General features: G+C 42.4%; 1 protein-coding gene across 2 annotated transcripts in view; it reads right to left on the bottom strand.

Annotated features, from left to right (window-relative positions):
• Window positions 1–788: 788 nt before the first annotated feature.
• Window positions 789–24438, bottom strand: part of trps1 (trichorhinophalangeal syndrome I) — a 112733-nt gene continuing 89083 nt past the window's right edge. For both annotated transcript variants that reach the window (XM_084563339.1, XM_084563338.1), the window contains exons 10-11: window positions 9941–10063; window positions 789–5790 (exon numbers count right to left, since the gene is read on the bottom strand). In XM_084563339.1, the coding sequence (XP_084419465.1) occupies window positions 4183–5790; window positions 9941–10063 (1731 nt within the window). In that variant the 3' untranslated portion in view covers window positions 789–4182. The remainder of the gene's footprint in view (window positions 5791–9940; window positions 10064–24438) is intronic.

Here is a 24438-nt window from a genome sequence, read left to right as displayed (position 1 = left end):
TCTGTGTAGTTCGTCAAGGTGCCGTGTAAACCCAGATTGAACAGAAGGTATACTAGTTTACTTCTTAGTTCACAGTTTCCTCGGGAAACCCTACGAAGAGTTTGACAACAAGATGAGAAAAGGTGAGAAATTGAGTTGTGATCGTTCAAATATTAAAACTACTCCTGCTACTAAGAATTTCTTTCAGCTAACCAGAAGCCTTGAGCAAAGAAACCTTTGACACAATCGCCATGACTCCCACTTAAAAAAACTGGCTCAGCCTTTCTACCGACGGATGCATGCGTCAACTGAAGGGATGAGGTGGAGGAACACGGGCGAGACAGCAGCTGCATCAAGTGTGGACGAGATGAGAGGTATCGCGACGGCTGCATTAAAACCAACAGATGAAAAAGCGCAGAAGTGATGCTGAATGGAGGTAAAGAGACACATGAAACACTGAGAGAGGGGATGAACGGGGTACATCAAGCAGACCTCTTTTCATCAGCCACTACAAGCATCATTTGATCCCGTCCTCCCTTTATTCGACCTCCCTTCTCTTCAAAGGCACATCCGTCCACCTCAGCAGGTATCCCTCCACCCATCCACCCACCCCTCCCTTTGTTCTGTCTCTTAAGAAAGCGCTCCCGCTTGCTACATTTACAAATGTAAACAGTTTTTATTTGACTAGCAGCCCCTCAAGAGGTACCCCCAAAGAATTGATTCTAAAAACACATTAAAACAACGTCTTTCTTTGAATAGAAGCAATAAGCTTTGCATTGTTGAGTCAGTACTAATAGGATGGGAGCAGGTCACAGAGAACAACCTTTAATCCACTTGGCATGTGTGATATGGGTAGCACAACCATACAAGGTAAAGACAAGCTCAAGGTCTTCCTATATCTCCAAATGACGTGCGTCAATGGCTGCAAATGCACCACCTATGGCAGCAGCATCAAAATAAAACCCAATATCAATGGCAATACAATCAATTCAGCTAATATTCTTGAAGAATTGGGTTGATAGTTTGATTATTAGACGGTTTATCTGGTATGGCTACAATGTTAGCACCAAAGCTAACCATCTTGGAGTGCAGCCTGAACAATCAACATTACCTTTACCGTGACGCGGCCCCTCTGATATGTAAAAGCACACCAAATACACAGTAAAGAACATCTTCTTGGCATTGTTGTCTCAACATTTCTACAGAGTAGTGTACGTACATGTAAAACAGCTAGTGATTGACAGAAGGCTGAAGTATCACAGTCAATGACAACTTGGCTCGACTTCTGCCTAACCTAGCTCACAGAACATTTCTACACAGACAACACAGCATACCTGTCTGAAACAAATGGTACAAGTTACCAGGCACTGGGCGGAGTAGTTTTCATTCATGTCTTTTGGATAAGCATAGAAAAATATTCTTTAGTTTGTTCTTTCTTCCCTGGCCTTTAGGTATGTCCTCCAGAAGAAGTCCCTTTTTGTGTTTTCTTTTTTTTTTTTGTTTGTTTTCTAGCAACTAAGGCAGCAAGGCTGGAGAAGTTTTTTCTCTTGATAGAAAAATAAACGAGATCGCGTTGTTCCACTTTAAAGAGCAAGGGGGTTTTGACTTTTGTCACTCTGTCAAAGATGAAGAGTGTAGATTGATTCAAAGAGAGACTTTGTTACTGAAACTGTTCCAAAGAGCAGGTGGGTCTTTTCCAAATAAAGCAAACAAAAAAATAATAATAATAATAATTTAATTTGGCTTTATTTGAAATGGTCTTGTATCAAGTAATTATCCACAGTCGCTGTATTACCTATTGAAGCCACAGTCTATTCTAAGCCACCAGACTTCATTGACAAAAACAGTCATTTTACATGGGACTTTTGGAGCTAACGGTCTACCTCGATTTGTTAGTTAGTTTGAGTTAAATGTGTGACTTTGGCGCGTTAACACTCAGTTCTGGACAAAAAGAACGCATTGAAACACCAAAGTCACACAGAGGTAGACCAGTCACTTCTGTGTTTTCTGTGAAGTAAATTGATTAATTTTGTCAATGGAGTCTGGCGGCTTTGAAGGGAACAATGAAGCGGCTTCAGTTCCCCTGGCAGATAAGGACTTGTTTAAAGTGGATAAAAATGATTCTGACCTGTACACAACGGTTCACTGCTCGTGGCTTGCCGATCACCACCTACTGTAGGTAACACCCCGACTGTAGATGAGCACCTCATACGACCCCATTCAGAGAACTATCCCTTTATCTGTGTTAAAAAGACGCAGCGACAGAGGTAATGAATGGCAAATGTGTTGGTTGGAGTTGAAAGCAACATGATAGTTTTACTTCATTGAATTATAAAAACAAACGATGTCATCTCATGTACTGTTTTTTTTTTTTTTTTTTTTTTAGGTCTAACATGTAACAGTTCCCATCCATAGAAAAGGCAACATATTTTGCAGTTTTGATATGATGCTAACATGCTACATAGAGGTAACCTAACAAACTCTCAGCGATATGAGATAAAACACTGTAGGCAAGAATCTCTGCGGACTCGTCGGCACAGAGAAAAAAGTTTATACAGTTAACCCAAACATTTGATCCTTACGATAAAAGTTTCGGGTTTTACTCCCTAAGTTCCTCCCTAAGTCTAAAAACTGTGTAACCTAACAATATGTAGACGTACAGAAAATAAAAGTTATATACCATGTTGACCTATTAACACATTTAAAAAAAAAAACAAAAAAAAACACAACATATATAAGAGAACAATATGAAACATGCTAAAACCATCAGACCCTTTAACATGTAAAAATGATGTGTCACATGCTATGAAACAGGTGGGCTGGTGTGCAACACGTGTGACCCCTGAGGACTGAAAAACTGAGCCTTCATTACGATTGCGCCATCGCCTGGGGACGGACGCATCCTTTGATCCTTTACGCGCGAATGATGCAGTTACACAAATGCACACATGCACGCTAACCCCCTAATTCTGCGGTACCATTTCTGCTTAGACGGCTGTTATCGATGTAACAAGTCTCTTTAGGAACATAAAATGATACAAACAAGCTCAAAAACAAGAGAAGAAAAACTCAAATAGACTAATTTTTATAGTACCATTTCCTGCAAAAAAAAAAAAAGAAGAAGCATTATTTGCCTTTACAAAAAAAACATATTATATAGGAAAGTGTAGCAAATTGCATTTTTTGTATGGTAACATCATCATAGTTATTATTATTATTATTATTATTACCATTGTTATTATTAATATAAATGTTAAGCAGGTTAATAGATGGTTGTTCTATTAGGCAGGCAGCCAGGCACGTAGCTAGTATCATGGCACAGAGGAAGGTAGAAAATAATGTCACTTGGTTTAATCCAAATGGATGACGAGAACACTTCGGTCCGGACTCACTCCGGTTTTATCAGTTCAGACTGGCTTTAAGAAGTTCAAATAGTCACGGGCAAATCAAACCCAACCAGTCTGGTTTTGCATTCATCCAAGAACTCAGGTTCACAAGTGAAAGAAACTTTTGTACCAAAGTTAACACCAACTGGACCGCGATCCAGCGTTAAATAGTCAAAATATGTTTTGGTTTTTGATCCATTTGCACAGAGACAAGAAACACAAACTCTGGGCAAGAACAATGCAGTTCTAACCAGATCAGATCTGTTTGTACCAAAATAAAAGTCTGAATGGTACATCGAGTTTGAACCAGCGTTTTTAGCACGGTGCATAAGAAATCAGCTAAGTTTTGCTTTAGGCCTTTTTTAGTTTTTATGTTTTTTTAAATTTTTTTTTTTTTCCGTTTGCTCAGCTATATGGTGGCTATGCAAGGGCAAGCCTCAAATTTGTCCTAAATACGGCCAGTCCGGCTTTCAGTCCAGCTTCCAATCCACTTATATGGAAAGCGCATGAGGTGGCTGTTTATTAGGGGGGATTTCAGCTGCATGCCCGGACGCCGTTGTTGAAATCTTTCCACAGAGCTGTCAAGTGACTGTCACTCAACTGGGGATTCAGGCCGTTCCTCTAAAACTGCCCCAGCTGGATCCTACAATGATTTTTGACCATTTGACAGCCGAGTGCTTCCAGCATAAGGATGTGTTCCATTTAGTGCCCAGGATAGGCCCATTTTGACATGAGCTAGCCTCCAGGAACATGAAGGCATACAGCTTATTCATCCAATAACACGTTCTTTAAGGTTTGCGTGAGTCAGAGACGTCATTTAATTTCCCTCTGTGTTCTCGTCTAACTTTATAGACTCGTGAGTCACTGCCTCTGTGTTTTTTTTGATTTCATCGGGGACATCTGACACCGCTTTGCCCCCTGACTCCCGGTTCGTTATGGCATGTTCCTCTGGCCTTACTTCCTTTTCATCCCCTGCTTCATTGTCATCGGCGTGACTACCTGCATCTTCCTCATCTTGGTTGCTGTGACATGTTCCTATTAGGTCACCATCAGCGACCTCACAATGATCGCCTCCATCCTTGTCCTCCATCGTCGCGTCTTGACACTCGTGCTCCGACACCGCGGCGGCGCTCTGAACGTTGCCGTCCTGCACGTGACCCCTCTGTTGTGACGTTTTGTCTGTGTACCTGTGTAGGCCCCTCTGTATGTGTGTGGTAAAGTCATACCGATCTACGCACACGTGAAGGCAAAAACTGCACTGGTATGGTCCCTTGTCGCCGTGGCAACTCATGTGCAGGGCGTACATGACTTCATCTAGGAAGTAGATCCCGCAGTGGATGCAGCGATTGGTCAGGTCGTCCTGCGTGGCCGCCTCCACCATTTTGCGATGGGACGGGACGTTTGACTGACATTTTGTCAAATTATCTTTCGCTTCTTTCCCCGTCTCCTCACTCGAGTTCCCTCCTTCATCTGTCCTCTCCTCCTCCTCTTTCTCTCCCTTCCAGCTCCCTCTTTGCCTGTCAGTTAGTGGCGACTCCTGCCTTCTCCTTTCTGCACCATTTGTTGACACATGAGCATTTGCGCTTGTATCTCTCTGTCTTATTGCGAGATCCAAAGGCGCTTCGTTCTCTAATGATGATGATGAAGAGGAGGTTTGGGCATGGAGAGGAGGAGGAGGGTAGTGAGTTGGAGCTGGAGGAGGTGGAAGAGGAGAGTAGGGAGAGGCGCAGTAAGGCACCGTGTAGCTCTGATGATGCTGCTGTACTGGAGACACCATTGTACCAAGATAATGAGCGTTATTCCCGAGGCCACCAGGGCTTAGGTTACTGAGGCTACCAGGAACCCCAGAGGTGGCTGCCATCTTATACTTGGTCCAGAATCTGAGCCAGTCCGACTCAGGGGTCAAATCAGGGGGCAGGGTTAATGGCAGGGGTAACGAGAAAAGGGGATACTGATACTTCTCAATGGGCGAACCAGGAGGTGAATAACTGGACGGTTTTGATGGACGCATGTACTTTTCAATCGGACTGCCTCTCTCTGATCCCCCTCCTCCTTTCACCCCCTCTACTTTTGACGGTATACCTCCCTCGGCGATGCCCCCGTTGCCCTCAGCTACCATGGAGGTAGGGGCGTGTGAAGGGAGGAGAAGGGGAGGCATGCGTCGGTGGATCTCCAACGTTTGGTTGGCCAAGAAGGCTTGGGTGGATCGCGGCGAGCGGGAGCGAGGGGACGGCTGCTGGTTTTTGACCGAGGCACAGCTTCTATCCGACTCCTCCCCATTCATGCGCTCCTCGCTGGTGATCCGCTGCTGCTTGGGGGCGGGGTTTTCAGCCGTCAGCGAGTCAGGGTTGAGACGTTTTCGGGTTCGGCGCCGGATGATTTGTTCACCGTTGTTCTGCTTGATGATGTTTAGAGGCCTGGGTGTCTGCAAGACAAAGGACGGAAAGAAAAGTGAGTCAGCTATACATATGCTGCTTTATTATGTTGATAAGTATGCTGAGCTGACTAATACATGTCAAGCATACGTACTCCAGGATCACTTGACTATGATGAAAATGATGAAAAAGTGATCCCAAAGATTAAGTAACCAGTTTGAATGTCAGGTGCAATCAAACTCTCTCTACTTTGAGTAATCAGTCTTGCCCAGTAATTTTGATCTATTATCAAGAATCAGCACTTGACCAGTGACGCAAACGTTTGCTGATATGTGGGGAGCAATGCAGTAGAACTGTAATGTAGTCAACTGAAGATCTGAAACTGTAGCTGCTGTTTTTTAGAGCAATACACTTGCAGTAATATGAACCAAAATATGATAAAATGACCAACCCAGCACGAAAGATGATTGTGATTTTTGCCCTCACCACAAGGGGGTGCACTTACATTTAATGTAAATGAGGTTTGCCCCAAAGAATACAGTGAGTAATGTCTCCCTTTCAAAGTGTTATTACAGGCATATTATTTAGTAAATAAATAAATAAATAAATAAAACCATTTAATTTCTGAACAATTATTAAAAAAAAAAAATAATAATTTTAAATTCTTGACACCTGTAAAAAAATTCTGCAGTTAAAAAAAAAAAATCAAACAAATCATTGACTTTCCCTTCTTGCTTGAAAAATAAATTGCAAGGTTTAGAGTGTATTGAAAAATATTCAAAATAAATGAGTTGCCGCTGGCTACTGAATTGAAGTAGAGAGCAACTCTACATGCCCGAGTCTTAAAAATACTCGCCAGGTTCAAATTATTAGCCACAAAGCAACTGCTTTCTAACTTTTTCTTGATCTAGCGTTTCAAATACATAGCGTTGGATGTAAACCAACCACAAAAAGATGCATGAAGGAAAAAGAAAGGATGGGATGGAAGAACATGGATAAATAAACAAGTGGATGAAAAGCAATAAATAAAAAAAATTTAAAAAAAGAGTGTGGGTGTATGTGAAGAAAGCAATAAACCTCTCATGCTTTCAAAGTGCCTCCTGTGTCGATGTTAGGATCCCATAGAATGATTTCAAATGTACTTAATGTTTCTGTGTGTTATCTGTGTGAATAAATATGCATTAAAGTGTGCTTGTGTGTGTCAGTGTGTGGGCTGGAGGGTCAAAGATGGAGTCATTCTCAGCGTGGGTTGTATCAACCACTGCAGAGCGGCTACTGAGTCAAGTATAACGCAGATCTGCAGACATTCGGTTGCACTTATGTCAAGAAATAATTAAATATCTGACATGTGTGTTTACGTGAGCTAAGTATCCGTAAGAAAAGAAAAAAAAAAAGTATTAATGTTCACACGTTTTGAACAGGTTTGAACACATTTTGATCAGTCTCTGCTGTTAATCACAGAGCTGCTTTGGATCAATATCATAAAGAAGATTCCATCACATCACAGAGGATTGACGGCCTACACGGTGACAAAATCACATCAGTCATTTTCTTAATCTTTAAGGCCCTTAGATTTTGTCTTTCTAATTAAAGAGGAGTAAAAAAAGAGATCAATCAGAACGGGAAAACCGAGTAATGAAGAGGATGAGGTAGAGAGAGAGGTAAGGGGAAAAGAAGAGGAAGCACCAGAGACAGCTTCTATACTACAAAGTAATTCTTAGGAGGATTTGAATGTGTTAACACCAAATGTGACCACTTGTGCCACATGAATACTGGAAAACTCTTGATTATTGAGGTCAGCTTTCGATCCTGCAACGCATTGCACGAAAGAAGAAGTGTATATGGTGGGTTTCTGGAAGCCCTTCATCTTTTTAACTTCATGGGCTTGGGCTTGGTGGAATACTAAGTTGCTGCTGTTCCACAAAACCCTCTCTGTCCCTTCATTTGCTCCGTCCAAATGCTACCATAATCTCTCTCAGTCTTCCTTTGTCTTCCTCCCCTTTATTTGTCTTTTTCCCTCTCCCCTTCACGTCCACCTTTTTCTGCCCCTTAATTCATAACTCTCCCTTCCCCTCTCTCGCTCTCAAGTGTTTTACTAGCTGCTATCCTCTCTAATAATGTGTGTAGAGCGTATAAAACTTTTATTATGGGATATAAAATATGGTTGTCGTGAAGATTGCCAAGAGTGGAGGGAGCCGGGACGTGATTGGAGCAGCAGATGAGACGAACGGAACGGGTTGAACGACGGACGTCTGCAGGGGCAGGAAGGAGTAAACTTCAAGAGCTTGTCGCCCGCTAAAAGGTCTTTAAAGCGCCATTCGATAATTGCACCGTACTGGTTTAGTGTTGTAACACGGTAAACCCACAGATGCATTTATTAACAACATGATTTATCACGCTGGAGCCCCCTTTGATATTTTACAAGCCGATCTTAAAAAGGACAACATTAATCTGGCATATATTATAAAAACCCCGAAGCTCTGGAAATATTTGCAAACCCTTGACTTAAAGAGCAATACCGAAGTGCGTAATTAGCTTAAACACCTTAAGAACATATGTGAGGTGAATAACCTCCATATTCTGAAGTCAACTACATTCCAGCCTGGCTCTTTATCTCATCTGTAATTCATGCAGTCTAATTAAATTTGGGATTTCCACAGACTTTCCCCAGGCTTAGATGGTAAAAATGATTCATTCCATCAAATTTCTCACTCCACGGCACTGGTTCACTGCGACGGCTGAAATGGTGGGTAACTCCCAGCACCCACCAAATCAAATACACTTTTTTCCACAGTATTTCTTTCTCACAGTGGGGTTCACAGAATATATACGGGAATTTAACCGCAGTACGCACCATTTAATTTGCACCGTATGCTAATTGTCCAGACAGAAGGAATGATAATTAGAGGTCCAAACCACCATGTGGATGAACTAAAACACAGTCTATAAAACAGGACCAGTACAACCTTTATGAGTGAGAACATGAAGGTCTCACATGAGTGGATACGTGGATCAGAACTGAAAATGAACTTTTGCTAGATGAGTTGTTTTGGATTTAATTTGAATGAAGAAGATTTAGAAAAGTGATGCACTATGGCTGATGTGTTATGTTCTTTGTGAGATCACATGAAAATCTCTTCCACACAGGTTTTAGGCTATGCTTGTGGTAGGTCCACAGTGGTGAAGACCAATCAGTGTCCTGTGAAGAATTACTAGCAACTACAGGCGCATTTTACAGTAGGTGGAATCCAGATAAGGGCTGGACACACCAAACCAACATCAAAGAACTACAAAAGAAACAGCCAACTGTGAGGATGCCTGTGTCTGGATCAGAAAAGATGCACTTGAACACCTCACGGCAAGCTATATATGTTGTGCACCTGCATGAAAGGAAATAACTCTTCATCCCAGCAGGTGGCAGAAGTTTGTAGTCGTCTTTCAAAAAGGGGGAAACTGAGACATACTATTAGTTGGGATTCTATGACGCTATGAAGGCCTACGAACCACTGCACAGAGATGGTCTCTCCTGAATCATGCTGATCAGCTGGTCTACAGATGTAAATGGAAAAAGAGAAGAGCCACCTATGTTTGGCCTCTTGAGTCATTTCCTCTGTCACATCCGCTTCTCATCTCGAGCCTTGGTTTCTAAGCTGGTCAGCCAATCACAGTGATGTCTCTCACCAACTGCTTCTGACACCTTTTTCAACATGCTGAATCAGCTGAAAAGCTGGAGACAGAAGTTTGACTAGTGGCAATGGTGCAGGACACATCAGTTTGGTGCATCATGGCCTTAAGGGCACCTTTTACGTGCACAGAAAATGAATCACCTATTGACATGCTAACTGCATAGGTACCTGCACTGACTGTTGACTAGCTTTCAAACCTCTACTCTTATTGTGTTTCCTCTTCGGTTCATTGATCCAAGTGGTTGTAGTGACCCTGTAATAAACAGATGGTTCATCGAAACACCTGCTAGTAATTTGAGCATCTGCCCTTTCAAAGCAGTTTCCAATGATGACCTTCCAGATGGATCTTTGTAACAAATCCTCTCATGTAAGGTTACGCCTTACGGCTGTTTTCAAGACTTTACCACACAGCCTAACTGCTATTTCTGTTTGTCTCTCAATGCTGCAGTTTGTCTAGGAGAGTCTACAGTCACATGCACAGCTGGAGCAGATATGCAGTCTGTTTATGACTTACCGAATGCAGTTTCTGGTATAAACCACATGCGTTGCAGACGTAGCCTCCATTAGCGTTTTTCCTCCACAACGACGTCTTGGTGGTCAGACAGTTGGCGCAGAAAACCCCACTGCCTCTGCGCCGCTGCGGAGAGAGAAGGACAGGCAACGTTAGAAAATGACAGTAAAAGAAAAATGCAGGACGATACACGGCGTATGAGAGAAAAGAAAGGAGGGAAGAAAAAGACAGAAAATGTTGACTTAGGTTTTGACTCCTTTTTAATTTACGTGCCACTCAAGAACAATGAAGTGGTAGTCAGGTTAGGAGAGAAAGAGAGAGAAAACAGATTGGCTTGGTGGCAGGGAAATGACGGGCTCTCATTTATCATGCCTAATGGGAAATCCTATTGAATTGAACACTGTTCGTCTCTACACTGATTTTCTCTGTATGGAGCAAGGTTAATAAAAAAAACCAAATGTATCTCAGTGAAAAGAAAATCATGTAGCTGAGCTGAATAAGTTGTTTGTATTTCAAATATGAATGGGCACGTCTGTGAGAGGGGGGTATAAGATACTGCGGTAATTTTATCAAGTACTACTTGAAAGACGTGGGAGAAGATGAGTTACGCTTTCACCTCGTGGCGTAAAGTGTTTTGGCGTTTATCTAAACCGCAGCGGGTACTTTACAAGGCAAGTGTTTGACTTTTACTGTATCGGTGTGAACGTTCTCACATGCGCAGCTCTGCAGTTGGCGGCGCAGTGTTGCATAGGAAAGTAGTTGGGGCAAGGAAGGGCGAGGGGGATGGGTGAAAAGGCCAATTGCCGTGGCAACGTGCTCCATCACAGTAATGAGCCAATCACAACGTTTCTCCATCCCATTAAGCCTCTGGCCCCATTCACCACCTTTATGACCCTGAGAGGACAGCATACCTCATCTTTCTCCTCCATGACTCTGTCTGGTTCTCTCTCTATCTGCATGTCTATCCAACCACTTCTTTCTAAAGTTAATACCTCATCACTGTATGGCTCACTAAAATCCATGCCTTCTCTGTATCCGCCATCTTTCCTTCCCTCATGTTTCCATTCGATTATCTCATTCTGATTCGCCCATTTCCCTCCATCATGAACGCCGTCTCCACTGGGACCTCCCCTCTTTTTAGTGCATGCGTCTTGTTGTTTTATGTTCATGACAGCGCTGAGAGCTTAGCTTTTTCTTTTCCTTTTTTCTCCCTTTCTTTTCCAGGGCGGAGAGCGCTAGGAGTTATACATTTCAACTTTTTCACAAAAGAGCGCGCCGCACTTCAATCAGGCTTTCTGTAGTCTCAGAGCTACAGATGGAGCCACTAGCAGCACTTCCACTGAGCATCTGTTTAGTGCTGCCAGCTAAAAGCAGAGGAGCCCGGCGGGCACAGCACTGTTCCGAGTTTATTTTTTCAACCGAGTGCACTGCGAGGATCACAGCACAATTAGCCACTTTACATTTCTTTAGGAACACATCATACACAGACAAGCACATTATGTGTCCTGAGGAACGCAATCCAAACACATTGGGAGAACATAAGTCGTCCATTTGGTGCAGCGCTGTTAAAGCGGCACTGCAGCTAAAAGACAAAGTTCAACTGCTACGCTGTGATGTTGTAGAATTCAGAAAATGCAACGGCATGGAATATTACGAATGTTTAAGCCGACTTTCTGCATTGTGCAAACTTACAAATGTGTTTAATGGATCAGGAACTTGTTAGACATCTGTATTTGACAGTGTTTAAAGATCAGACATCAAAGTCAATAGCCAGAAAATAGATTTTAATAGCTCCTATGTTTCCTTGCTGTAATTTCAGCTCATAAACAGTCATTTATGATAACATTATTCATTCTGTCAGGATTAGGCAAGAATATCAAAGTTTAAATTTTAAAACAAAGGAACGCCATAGAGGTGTTTATTTATTCCCGAAAGTGTTTGCCTCTCAGTTTAAATTTGTGTATAATGAAACATCCTGTTTCCACCAGTGCTGCATGTAATAAACACCTGAGCCAATATTACCAGAGTCTTACATGTGTTTTAGTCCATCTGACATCAGGCAGCAGAACACTGACATGACCAAATCCTCTCGGTGCCAGGGTTTCTCTCTCTCTCTCTCTCTGTGTGTGTGTGTGTGTGTGTGTGTGTGTGTGTGTGTGTATGTGTGTGTGTGTGCCTCTGTGTGTATGCTGCACACACCATACGGTCACCACATGTAGAGAGACAGAGCCAGGTGATTGATTGATGCACGCTTCCCCTCTCTGTGAGTATGTGTGTGAGTATGTGTGTGTGTGTGTGTGTGTGTGTGTGTGTGCGCGTCTAGTGTTGCAAGCCAAACAGTGCGTCTGTCATCAGAATTCAGTTTCCCTCCGAGCGCCCAAATCACTCACATATGGCCCCACAGCTGCCCCTCATTGCAACACATACACCTGAAAATATTCGCTTCCACTGGCTAATGAAGGCAGGCTAGATTTGGATGAGAGGCCACAATCCAAGAAGTGTAGTGTGTTGAGTGTGTGTGTATTGGAGGGTATCTTGGCTACTCTAAAACTATGCTACAATGATAGCACTACGTGTGTGTGTGCGTTTGAGAAAGGTTCAAGTGTCAATTACTCAAGAAAGTTCAGAAATAGCCCCCGCCATCTTCCAACATTCACACACATACATGCAACACACAAAACCTGGCTCATGGATTCTAACTTCCTTCTCAATCACCATGTGGTTGGATGTGTGGAAACGTGCACGCTCACGTGCACTCACAAACACCAATGCATAAACATACATAGTTTATAACACAATGTCCGTCTCTGATATGTTGGTCAGCTGTGTTTCTGTGCCTACGGGCTCAGTGTGAATGAGCCCATGCTTTTCTGATTGATTACTGATACCTGGCCTCTCCCACTCACCTCAGCCTGCAGAAAAGGGCTGCTGGTAATTAGAGTCCAGGGTCTTAATGATATCTATTTATCTGCAGCCTACAGTACCGTTCAATCAGCGCCACCCAACAACGCCCTCTGACACGCGTGCAGCCAGCGCGAGACGGAGGCTCGCACAAATATGTTTAATAGTCAGGAAATTAAACTCTTATTCGAGTTCCTTCTAAATCCAACAAATAAAACTTTTTGTTCAGATACAAAGTCAACCACGACAGCATTGTCCTGCTGGGAAAGGCTGCTGCCATTAGCAAATGTTGTTGGTGGGCGGTACGTGTCTAAATAAAGACTACATGGATACCAGGACCAGATTTCTCAGCAGAACATTGCATTGGAACAAGATTATTAATGCTATTCCCTTTCCCTGTCATTGGATTTAATGTAGTGGCTGACTGGTTTGAGGAGGTGGAGATGCATTTTCAGAACTAATGTTAACACTATTCTGTTAACCTCAGCTACTCTCTACAGGTGATGGGTGTCCATTTTGAACCTTACTAATGGAACCATACTCATGTGAAACGCTACTGCTAGACAGTTGGGAGAAATAATAAGATGATTTTATCCCCAGAAAAAAAGTATACGCAATGGCTATGCATTAAACATCCAACACTGAGGAGTTGACAATAAAGTATTTTCTGATTTTATCAGTCTCATGATGCTCATGAAAAAGCCAGCAGAAATTAAGAGTAGAATGGACTCGGGGAAGGCCGCATATAAAACAGCATTTATTGGTTTAATAACATTCACAATCAGTTTGGTCAATCTTTCCACTCTAATGCACAAACATCTCCAGCAGAAGGCCTTTCTGTCCCTTGTGGTGTCAGATTTAATACAAGAATGCATGAACCAGTGTACCAACATGCACACTGTAAAAACATGCTGCATTTTATCATTACATGTATCAAAGCAAACGCCAATACACTCAAAAGTTGTTTTTTTATTGGTTTGTACTGCCACGCCAACTTTCCATTAAAAGGCGTCAAAGTGATTGCTATTCTTTAAATTCAACCAGAAGTTACGGGCTGTTTTCGACAACTTTTAGGTGACTCCGCTCATAAAACGCCCTAATAAATTACAATTTCATTTTCAAGAATCTGATGTTTATTCAGCATAAAACATATGGTGTGAACCACACAGTGGCTGAGCACTTCATCTGTGGCTTCGAGTCCACTTTAAGATTCTCCCCCAAGCCACAAATTTACAGATGTTATACCAACTGTTTACACTGCATGGTCCCTCAGATCTTTATGGAAGAACTAGTCTGATCAGACAAGCATCCAAAGTTTTGGTCCTGTAGCAATAGTGAGGCCCTCAAATTCATTTTACCATCTACAAACAATGTGCGGCAGTAACTTTAAACTTCGCCAGTGTAGCTTCACTTGAGCTGTTGCGATACAAAAACACTGTCCATCCATTTTGAAAAATAAAAAATAAAAAATTCGATTCCATGTTCATCCAGCAGCATGTTTGTGATATTTGTTCATTTTGTATGTTGAGCATTGTGAATTAGAGGTAAATGCAAAACAAAAAAAGCTCAAATGGTGCTTGAAATCATGTGCGGAAAGCACAGAGAGACATAGGAAATAACTGGAGAGAGAGGGAGAGTGAGAAAGAGAAAGAAGGAGTAGATTGAGGCGCCCTGCGGTCTAAAATAAATTAAAAAAAGAGGGCTTTCTAAACAAAGTCTTTTAAAATGAAATTACTTTTAATTCACTTAAGGAGCAAGTCGGACCTGCTTTTAACACACGGATGCGTACACACCGACAGATCCATACACACACACATGCGGTTACGCTGTTACACACACTGACTTGCATTAAATCAGCGATTATTTAATCAAGCTAGAAGACTAGCTGGAGGAATTAACTGAATTCCATACTGCCAAGACCAATATCCTATACACTGGATCAGACACACACACACACACACACACTCTAATGCACGGATACAAAAGAGAAGAAGACATAGACGCGTGCTTAAGAATACAGAGATAGCTTCGGAAAAAGATGCATGAAACACACCAACACACACACAGTGAAAAGCATCTGGCACCAATCTAACAGAAACCCTCTGTAGGCACAACCTGCCATCAACTATTTGTGTGTTTTTGTAGGTCTGTGTGGCTGCAGGACTCCACCTGTGTGGTTTGCTCTCAGACTACTGTGTACATTTAAATTACTCCTCCTAATAGAATAATTGGGTTTGAACTTAAGCTGAATCGACTAGAAATTTATTCTGCTAGTTTATTCTTATTCAAAAAAGAAGAACGAAAACCAACAACACTAACAGCAATTGGTATTTATGACTATATTTGCAGGTTGTGTTTTATATATATACACAAGTTGTGTAACCTGAAAATAATTAGAAAGTCTGAGGATTTTGAAAACAAGAAAACATTACGTGTAAAAATAAAAAAAGAAACATTTATTCTGGTTTATTTCTTAAATCCTTTGTGGAAAAGGTCAGATTTTAGTTGTATTCCTTCCAGTGAAGCAGTGTTCAGATACGATACTCAAACCAAACTTATGTTTCTGCATCAGAGCAACGCCAACGAATCTTCACCTCCATACCCTACACTGCGGTTTTCACAGTAGCCTCGGCATTTACTGGCCCCAAATCCAACACGAGGAGCTCGGGTCCAGTTGTTGAAGCACACAGGGAAACTCAACACAACTGACGAGTCACCAACTAACGTTTAGGAACAACGCTGACATACCAGCCCAGGATTATACTTGCTTAAAGCAGCTTAGGCTCCGGTGTAAGCTCTGCATAGATCTGTTGCTGGAATATAAACCAAGCCTCGCATGGATTTGGCCTACATTGGAGGATTATTCCAGGAAATATATGGCTGTGTCTCAATTTTCCACTAATTATAGTGAAAAACATGACATCACAACAAAATTAAACCATCAGCAAAGATGACATTCAGTGTTAAATCATGGCTGGATTCAAGTTTCATAAACGGGGGAGTGAGCGGTACCGTAACTCTGCAGAAACTGAATCGGCTGTATCCAAAGCCCGATCACCCTGACCTGAATGACCACAATGCAGTATGTAATCAATGCAACACTCCAATCAACAGAAGTGCTGTCAAGAGAAAGCTGTCTAGTAGCTATTTCTCAGGAGAGGAAACAAAGCCAAACATAAGGGGTGGGTTAAGATACACCAGCACTTCACTTTCTCCCGAGTCAAAGTAGTGGTTGTAACCGACGGTGTACATAAGGAGACGAACAAGAGAGAGAAATAACACTGCATTGTTTTAATTTGAAGACAGAGAAAAGGCAAGCGTTCTCGAGAAGAATCACAAGAAGCCCTTTGGAGCGTTGGTCAAATTATGGTGGGATTACATGGGTTATTAGGTTTTGTACAAGCTTGTGTCTCTGCCAGCTTGATTGCAAGGCTGTTATTAACCCATTAAGTCACCCTCCGGGTCGAAAGTGAGAAGCTTGTAAGTGTCGCAGATGGTTTTATTGCTCAATTGACAGTGTGGCAGAACACTTTTCTAGGAAGATATACTCAAATTTGTGTAGATTTTGTGTAGAGTAACTGACAAGCTTCAAACTGTGTCATCGCTTGTAATTATTATCATTTTGTCTTCAATTGTCAAAGTTAAACCGTCAAGGATGATAAAAGTCAGTGGGAATGAGAATGATTCACTGCCAGCAATCAGCAATTTTTGGACAGAAAAAAAAAAAAACATTAATTACAAGCCGATCCTCACGGCAGGTTTGTAAAGCAATGAATAGATTTTTTTTTTTTTTAGGCGGAAAAACTGGCACAGCCCAACTCCAACCTGCAGTGGATAGTGCGTTTTCTGCTGATTATCTGCTCAGATGACATTAAGAGTGAGTCAGAGAGGAAAAGGTGCGGCAGCAAGCTTCTAAAAATGCCCAGTAACTGTGAAAGGGTGCCACCAAAGGACTAATTATCCCTTCAGGTACAGACGTTTTTAAAAAAAGAATAATGATGATATGGAGTAGAAAATCCTGATAGGCGGTGGTGTGGCTTGGAGTGAATGTGCACCTGTTGGCCATCTCGACTCAATGTCACAGGTTTGACAGGCATGGAGTTTTTGAACATGAACTTTTAAGTCGTACAACTGAATCCTATAATCACTTCCACTCAGGAAATTATATTTAAAAGCAGTCATTATTAACACTATATTTCAGCATAACGTCCTGCATCAGTACACCACCACAATCATAGCAAGACCTAAACCTACTTGGAGCATGCAGTCTCTCTCACTGATGCATCCGTATGAGGAAGATGAAGTCAATATCAACAACAAAGTTTTGTGGAAGCGTACTAACACTTGTTATATGCTTTTATATGTCAGTAAAAAGAGCACTACTATGTGCAAACCAAAGAGAAAACTGTTGAAAGAGACTTTGCAGAGAAGAAACTGTACCTTCTGTCCAGCCACAGTGAGCATGACTTTAAGACCCTACACACCGCCACTGGCTATATTCTCTGTTTCAGAGAGACAGCGGTGACAGAAGTAGGGGAAAGTAAAGTTTAAGGACAGAAAAACTCAGCAGCGAGTATGTTGCATAGACTGTATATAAATATGGACAACACATCCACACTTCCTTGCATTGGCCAAACTGATGCTGTTTTCTCTGGGATATGGGCGACGCCATCTTGCAACTTTGGAACCAGAGTCTGCGCAGTACGGTACAAGAGTGGAGCCATGCGAATATCGATGACCCAGCCACACTTCCTCCAAACTCACTCGCGTTTTTGTTTAATTAATTCTGTGCTCTGCTCTATCTCCACCAGTTACAAAGAAATGTTGGATTATACACTGTGCTTATTTATTTATTTACTCCAACTCTCATGGTCCTACGGGACTGCTTCACGGCCGGTTGGCATGGCAACTTGTAGTGATTATGATGCGTTTCTATAGCGTCAATTCACAATTCAACTAAAACAAAACTTCTCAGTAAAATGGATACTTGAGTATGGATCAGTATTATATTAACTGCCTAAAATGACTGAAACAGACGTTAAAAAAAAATGTATTTGATGTGTATTTTAGTGTTTTAATTTGGCCAAAGTCCCAACCAATAACATGGAGAGGATGGAGCTTATGACCTATACTGCAGCCAGTCACCAGGGGGAGCTCTACTTGCTTTGGCTTCACTTCTGAAGAGCTGTTCCGCCGCCCATCTTTATACAGTCTATGGTCTGCTGTGAGACTGTTTACTAATGGAGGTAGGCGGTTAGATGCCCAAACTTGCAGATCTGTCCTCAAGTATTAGCTATGCAGCGTGGGCAGCAGCAACAGCAGAGGAGTGTTACAGAATTACAATCAATCACTGCAAAAAATACTAAGCATCACTTCCTCGGAATAAGTACACTCAGTCTTGTACACAAGGATGATGCTGTTTGAGGAAAAGGCTAAGATGTGTCTGAAAAGTTTTCTTTTGACACCTTTAACTGGTTCCCCTACAACACAGCATGCGTCAAGGTCAGCTTATGTGATCAAACTTATTAACAGCTGTCATAAATCAGACCATACAGGCCACACTCTCCACAAAAAGAGAGTCAGTTTCAGTTCTGCCAAGAAGATCAAGTGTAACAACCCCTTTATCCCTCCTGCCTAAGGCCTCTACGTGATGGTATAAGCAGGAGGAAGGTGATGATCGCTTGTCATTGATTGGTGCTGATGGCCTTAGAGAGTCTGATAATGATGATGATGATGGTAATTTGTCTTATGGCGCAGGCCTGAAACTTTATATTAGCAGCTTGTACTGGTGTCTGTCAGTTGTTATGCGTCTTAGATTTTTCGGTTTCATGCAGGAAGCTTTTAATAGCTGCTGCAGAACCAATAGCCCAGTAGGACAAAACAGGATGTACACTTGATAAGTGTGTTGTATGCTGGGCCGTGATAATGGTGCAATGGGAATAATGTTAACACACAGATGCAACTGCTGACTCTATATATACTGTATATGTAAAACTATGACATTCTCAGCACAGCGGAGGGACTGGATAAGTGAGCAGAAGACATGTCAACCCAGATCCTTTGTTTATAAGACACTGAAACACACACACACACACACACACACACACACACACATAGAAACACACTCAGATCTGTGTGTGTGCGAGTGAAATAAAAGGTGACAGGCCTCTTCTGCAGGGTGTGTGAGAGAAACCAAGAAACCAACCGAGTGTCTAAAGAAAAAGCAGCAGAAAACACCGGCACAAGATGACTTCACCATAACACACAAACCTACGCTTGGCACACAAGGAGGGTGAGGTCAGTGTCTCTGGTTCACACACTCACACACACACCCACATAGATGCAGGCCACACACACACTGTGGCCCACTTCCCTCCTTTCATTCTTTCACCCATTGCGATCGCTCTCTTCCGGACCTTTTTCTCCCCCTGCCACAGCGTTTTTTTTGTTTTGTTTTTTCATCCTTCCTGCAGCCAGTCCATACAGTAGTTGCTACCTTTTGTTGCACACCACTGAGAGTATCAATTTCTGGGCAATGTGCTTTGCAAACAAACGTGGACTGGGCCACACTTAAACAAAATCCTATTTTCATTGATCTAATTTTGATAAACGATCGCAGTTGCATCGCCTTCACAGTTACAGTATGTGTTTTGGGTAAAAGCCTGATAACCAGTGAACTGTGGTTAAGAGAGAGAGCGGGAAAGGGAGAATGCAAGTGAAGCACAAAACAGGAGAAAAAGGAAATCGTTCCATGTTGATCTAATTTTGATAAACAGCCTCAGTGCATGTAGACTCCGTGGACCCAGAGACCATGGCCGTACATGTGCTTGTGTTCTTTACTTGTGTGTGCACACTAAGGTGTATGTAGGTGTCTTCCTTTTGTGTGTCTGCATGCTGACCACTGATATCCAGTTAACTGTGCTTGTGACTATCGTTTTATGAAGCTGAAGCATATCTATTCTGATAAGATATTACGAGATATACTGCACATATTTTCCTCTTTCTGCGATAAAAGTATTCCTGATTTGATCACGGATGTACTCTTTGAAGTGATAGGGCTTGTATTGCCGCTTTTTAATTAACTTTAAACATAACCTTTATTATTTCATGATTGTTTTATCTTGTTTAGTGCTCACAACCTAGACCACGAGGAGGTAACAACATAACTGATTACTTGCATGTCTTTTTCTGCTTCTATGTAATCCATGTTCTTTATTAAAAAGCTACATGTGCATTTCCTGGGTTTGGAGTTATTTTCCTTATCTAAAATTATATTTCCATCCCTAGAAAAACTGTGTGTGTGTGTGTCTAGAGAGGAGTGACCTATTTCACACTGACCAGTAAATCAGTGTGCGTCTCTGTATGTGTGTGTGTGCGCGCAAGGACTGTATATGAACGTTAGTGTGTGTCAGAGCAAAAGGGGAAGAGAGGAAGTGTGTGCCGTCATGGGAAGGCCCTGTAGGTTGACGTTAACACACTTTCCTGCAACACACACACACACACACGCACGCATAATCTGGTGTGGAAACCAGGACACTGAAACCTTAACTCACCCCACTGCCCAAAGGGAAAAGGAGAGAGACAGAGATAGAGAGAGAGAGAGAGAGAGAGAGAGAGAGAGAGAGAGACAGAACGAGAAAGAGTTATTGTAATGTGCATCCTTAATACCTGTGGCTTTATCCGGTGGTATTAAGTGTCTTATTAACTGTCTTAGACTCTGTTTTATTGTTTATCTGAGAGTGGTTCAGTGGGCTGATTCCCACACAACACAGACCCTCAAGACCCATCCAGGTACTGGAATGCAACTTGGTGATATAAGTAACGTGGTCTGTGAAAGCCAGCACAGCCAGACTAGTGTCGGTTGAACCGTAACCCAAAGCACTAAACTGTGTCATCTAATTAGGGAAAGAGAAGCTCCATATCCTAGAGAAGCTATGAACGGCTGTGCATTGGGGCATTACTCAATGCTTATGCAAAGAACAAATCTAGCTGGCTACCTTTATTCGCAGTAATTAAAAACTTCTGACAGAAGGCTCCAAATTTTAAGCATATGAATCCGAACACAGATCTAAGGATGTACAAGGAACTCGTGTCCCCTACATCTATCTGGAGGGTCAGTGTGGACAATGTGAAGTACAAACATCTAGGTGTGCACAGAGGCAATAAACTGGATTGGACTAAAAGCTGTTACATATATTTTGTTCTTGCAGCCCTCGTTTAGGAGTTCTTGCATCTTGTTCTCGACACATCAACACGGCAGAACTTTTTTCTCGTGTGGTGTCCGGCAACTATTCCGTGATTGGTCAGAAATTGGAAGTGGGTTAATGTGGAAAAGCGGAAATGCTAGCGGCCACTCTGTGAGCTCCCAGATGCTAATATTCGCAGTGTGACAGCTAATCTCTCCTGGGTAGAGATCGGAACACTGTGTGTGTGTGTTCATGCTGAATGAATGGTGTGATCCGACGGACACGGCCGACAAAACGACAGGCCGACATCCGAAAATAATAAGAAAAGTGCCTCTTGTCGTCCATCTCCCACAATGCTTTGCGCGTGTGACATATGCTGCAGTGGGAGGGCTCTAAGAGGACTTCCCCGGAATTCGGCACTCGTGATGTATTAATAACCTGGCCAGAAATAACTTTTTTCTTGTTCTCGCAGCCCATTGTGTGGGAGGAGTTGAAGTCTCCCGTGTCAGATGGGGCGATACTGTACGATAAATGTGCCATCTTGGATGGATCTCCCACCAACTCACAGGAGTGTATACAGCGAAAGAGTCCATTCCATCCAGATGCAACACCAGGCGCCGCAGAAAGTCATTCTTGGATGTGTTGCAAACAAACTTTTGCAGCTCCTCCCTTAGTGTCAGACACCGACACTCATAATTTATGGTTCACTCATAATTTATGTCTTCAACGGCACAATACCTGAGTTCACTTGTAACTGCAATAACTCAGCGGTGAAATACTCCTTTGTTTACTCTTCTGCTAGCCCTAAAGGGGCGCACGAACAGGAAGAGACAAGCAGCAATGTGGCAACAAGAGATCATAGAATTTTAATGAAATTCATCTTGCTGTAGCGACGAAGAGAGAAAAAAATAACTTTGCAAATGTGAAGTGGACAGGTACCAAGTGGAACCGATCAGAACTTTGAGGCGGCGTGAAGGCGATGACCAAAACTTTTACTACAAGGAACACCCTCTGTTCCTTTGGAGCTTATCACCATAATCACCATGCTGGTAGAATGGTTCAAGTGCAAGCTCTGTCCGTACACTAGCAATATTTTTATGTTCTGCCTGTAATTAATTTCGAAGCAAATATACAATATATGAGGGTTACCTAGACAACCAGAGTCTGTGATGTGCACTAGCTATAAAACTATGTTTGGATGACATACTGCCTTCTTAAGTTTAAACAAAAACGGTCTGCTAATGCTAATACTCATTACTTAATGAGGTTGTTGAAACCAGGGTAGTGTGAATTTGAACACGGTGACCTGCAGCGTAGACGCAGGAGTCGGCTACTTCGCCAAACGACTGTATTCTGGAGGTTAAGAAATGACCACCACCAGTGGCACGTGGGAAGAGGCATAAATTAAAAATTTGCATGCCAAACACATTACTCTCTGTTAGCACTGCTGCGAATACAGCTGCTTTTCTCATTTTCTAAATGTTCTTTGTGGATTGATGATAACAGCTTTGCTAATTGTTCGATATTGTTTTAATTTAACCAAGGTAGAGATGAAAAGAGCCGCAACGAGTGAGGAGGAAAGAGAAGCCCAGAAAAAAATGCCAACCAAGCTGCATAATAGAGAGTTATACCTTTTAACGACCTCACACACACCCTGCCAAATGACTTTATCTACCCAATTAGCCCTAGTGGGGAGGAGTAAGAAAGGGGAGAAGGACGAGGCCAGGATGGATAAGAGGGAGTAGTTAACTGACAAGGAAAGAGGGAAATGTTCACATCATTGTCATTTTTAGTACGGTTTAGTTTCGCCGCTAGTTATTTACCCAAATGCCCTTCTGTTCCTTTGTGTGCCTGGTCACATATATATTGACAAGTTAAGTAAATGTATCGTTTATGGCCATAGGTAAAAGAGAGGTTGTTAGCTTCTCTGCAAAAATGGAACCTTTTCTCCGTCTCTGTGAGCCTCAGTCCAACGGCAAATTGTGTATTTTTTTTTTCTTCCACTGCATGTGACCGTGTGTGTGTGTGTGTGTGTGTGTGTGTGTGTGTGTGTGTGTGTGTGTGTGTGTGTGTGTGTGTGTTAGTGTCAAAGGTCACAGCAATGGGAAATGAGCAACACTGAGTGGGCATGGTGAGGTCAAGGTGAACGCTGAGCAGACGACGACACGGGAAAACACACACACACGCACAACAAAACACAACTTATGAGCACAGAGCGATGCAGGTACTGCAATATAAGGTGGACAACGGCAATGCAATTCTCTACAAACTGCTACTAAGCTGTCTTGACAACTTTTAAACATTTTAGTTAGACTGAATAAATCTGAGACATAAAAGCAGGCATTAAATGTCCCAAAAAGTTCAGAAATGACACAAAACCTTACATTTCTTTCAGCCTGAAGAAGATAAAAGAATACTTAAAATATACACATGAAATAATTAGTAATTCAACACGATCCAAAGCCCATTTGCAGTTTAGCAGCTATAAAGTGTATCTGACTGGAGCCAAAAGGACAAATAATAAGGCTAACCAGCTCATTAAGGTCCACAGGAAGCCATATATTCTAGCAAACAAACGACCGAGTAATGAGAGCTGAAACAAGCTTTAAATTTGAGTGTATAAAAATAGGCTGAGCGTTAAAAGATGATGAAACTGAATCTCAATAGCTCGACTCTCTAATTGACAGGAGCATGGTAAAAACTAACAGCGAAAAAAAAATAACATTTTTCCCTGCTTCACCCCAGACTATTCAAATCTCTCCAATCTCTGTCTGTCCTCTGACGGCTCCATCTCCATCTCCATCTCCATCTCTCCACACGGTTTTTGCTCTGTATTCAGTCAGCTGTTGAGGCAATTCACACCAAGAGCCCTACTGCCAGCGACAAAGAGTGCCTGAAATTAATGAAATGCTGTGACCTTTAACCATCATTACCGCGGAACTGACAGCGCTCCAGCATTTCTTTATGCAAGCCTCAATGTGAGGCAACTGTCAGCTACCCCTCAGCATGCTGCAGAGTGCTGTTGACTGTACGCCGACACTGTCCCTCAGCGGTGGCAGTGATGGAGAAGTTTGGGGGCTGCTTTGTATGATCCACCGGATTTAAGGTGTGTGTATGCTCGGGGTAAGACTGTATTATTATTTATGGGGAGGGACTTAGAGCTGGTGACAACGCTACACTTGTTACCTAGAGAAGGAGGCAGACAGCTCTGGAAATGTTTTGTTTGTGGCTGCATACACGGACACGCAGGGAAACAGCCCACAGCATGTCTAAGTAGTTTACACTGCTCCCACATGAAACCTGCTCATTTAAAACTGGCTTTATATTCTCACTTTAAATTCAAGTGTGGAACCAACCTGCTTGCTGGTCTGAATTCCTGTGGCACATTTCTCGCGGCCAAAGAATGAGCACAAG

Source organism: Chelon labrosus (genome assembly GCF_963514085.1).
Source record: "Chelon labrosus genome assembly, chromosome: 16".
Classification (NCBI taxonomy): Eukaryota; Metazoa; Chordata; class Actinopteri; order Mugiliformes; family Mugilidae; genus Chelon; species Chelon labrosus.
The sequence above is the reverse complement of the archived record's forward strand: the minus strand, read 5'-3'. Positions and strand labels throughout refer to the sequence as shown.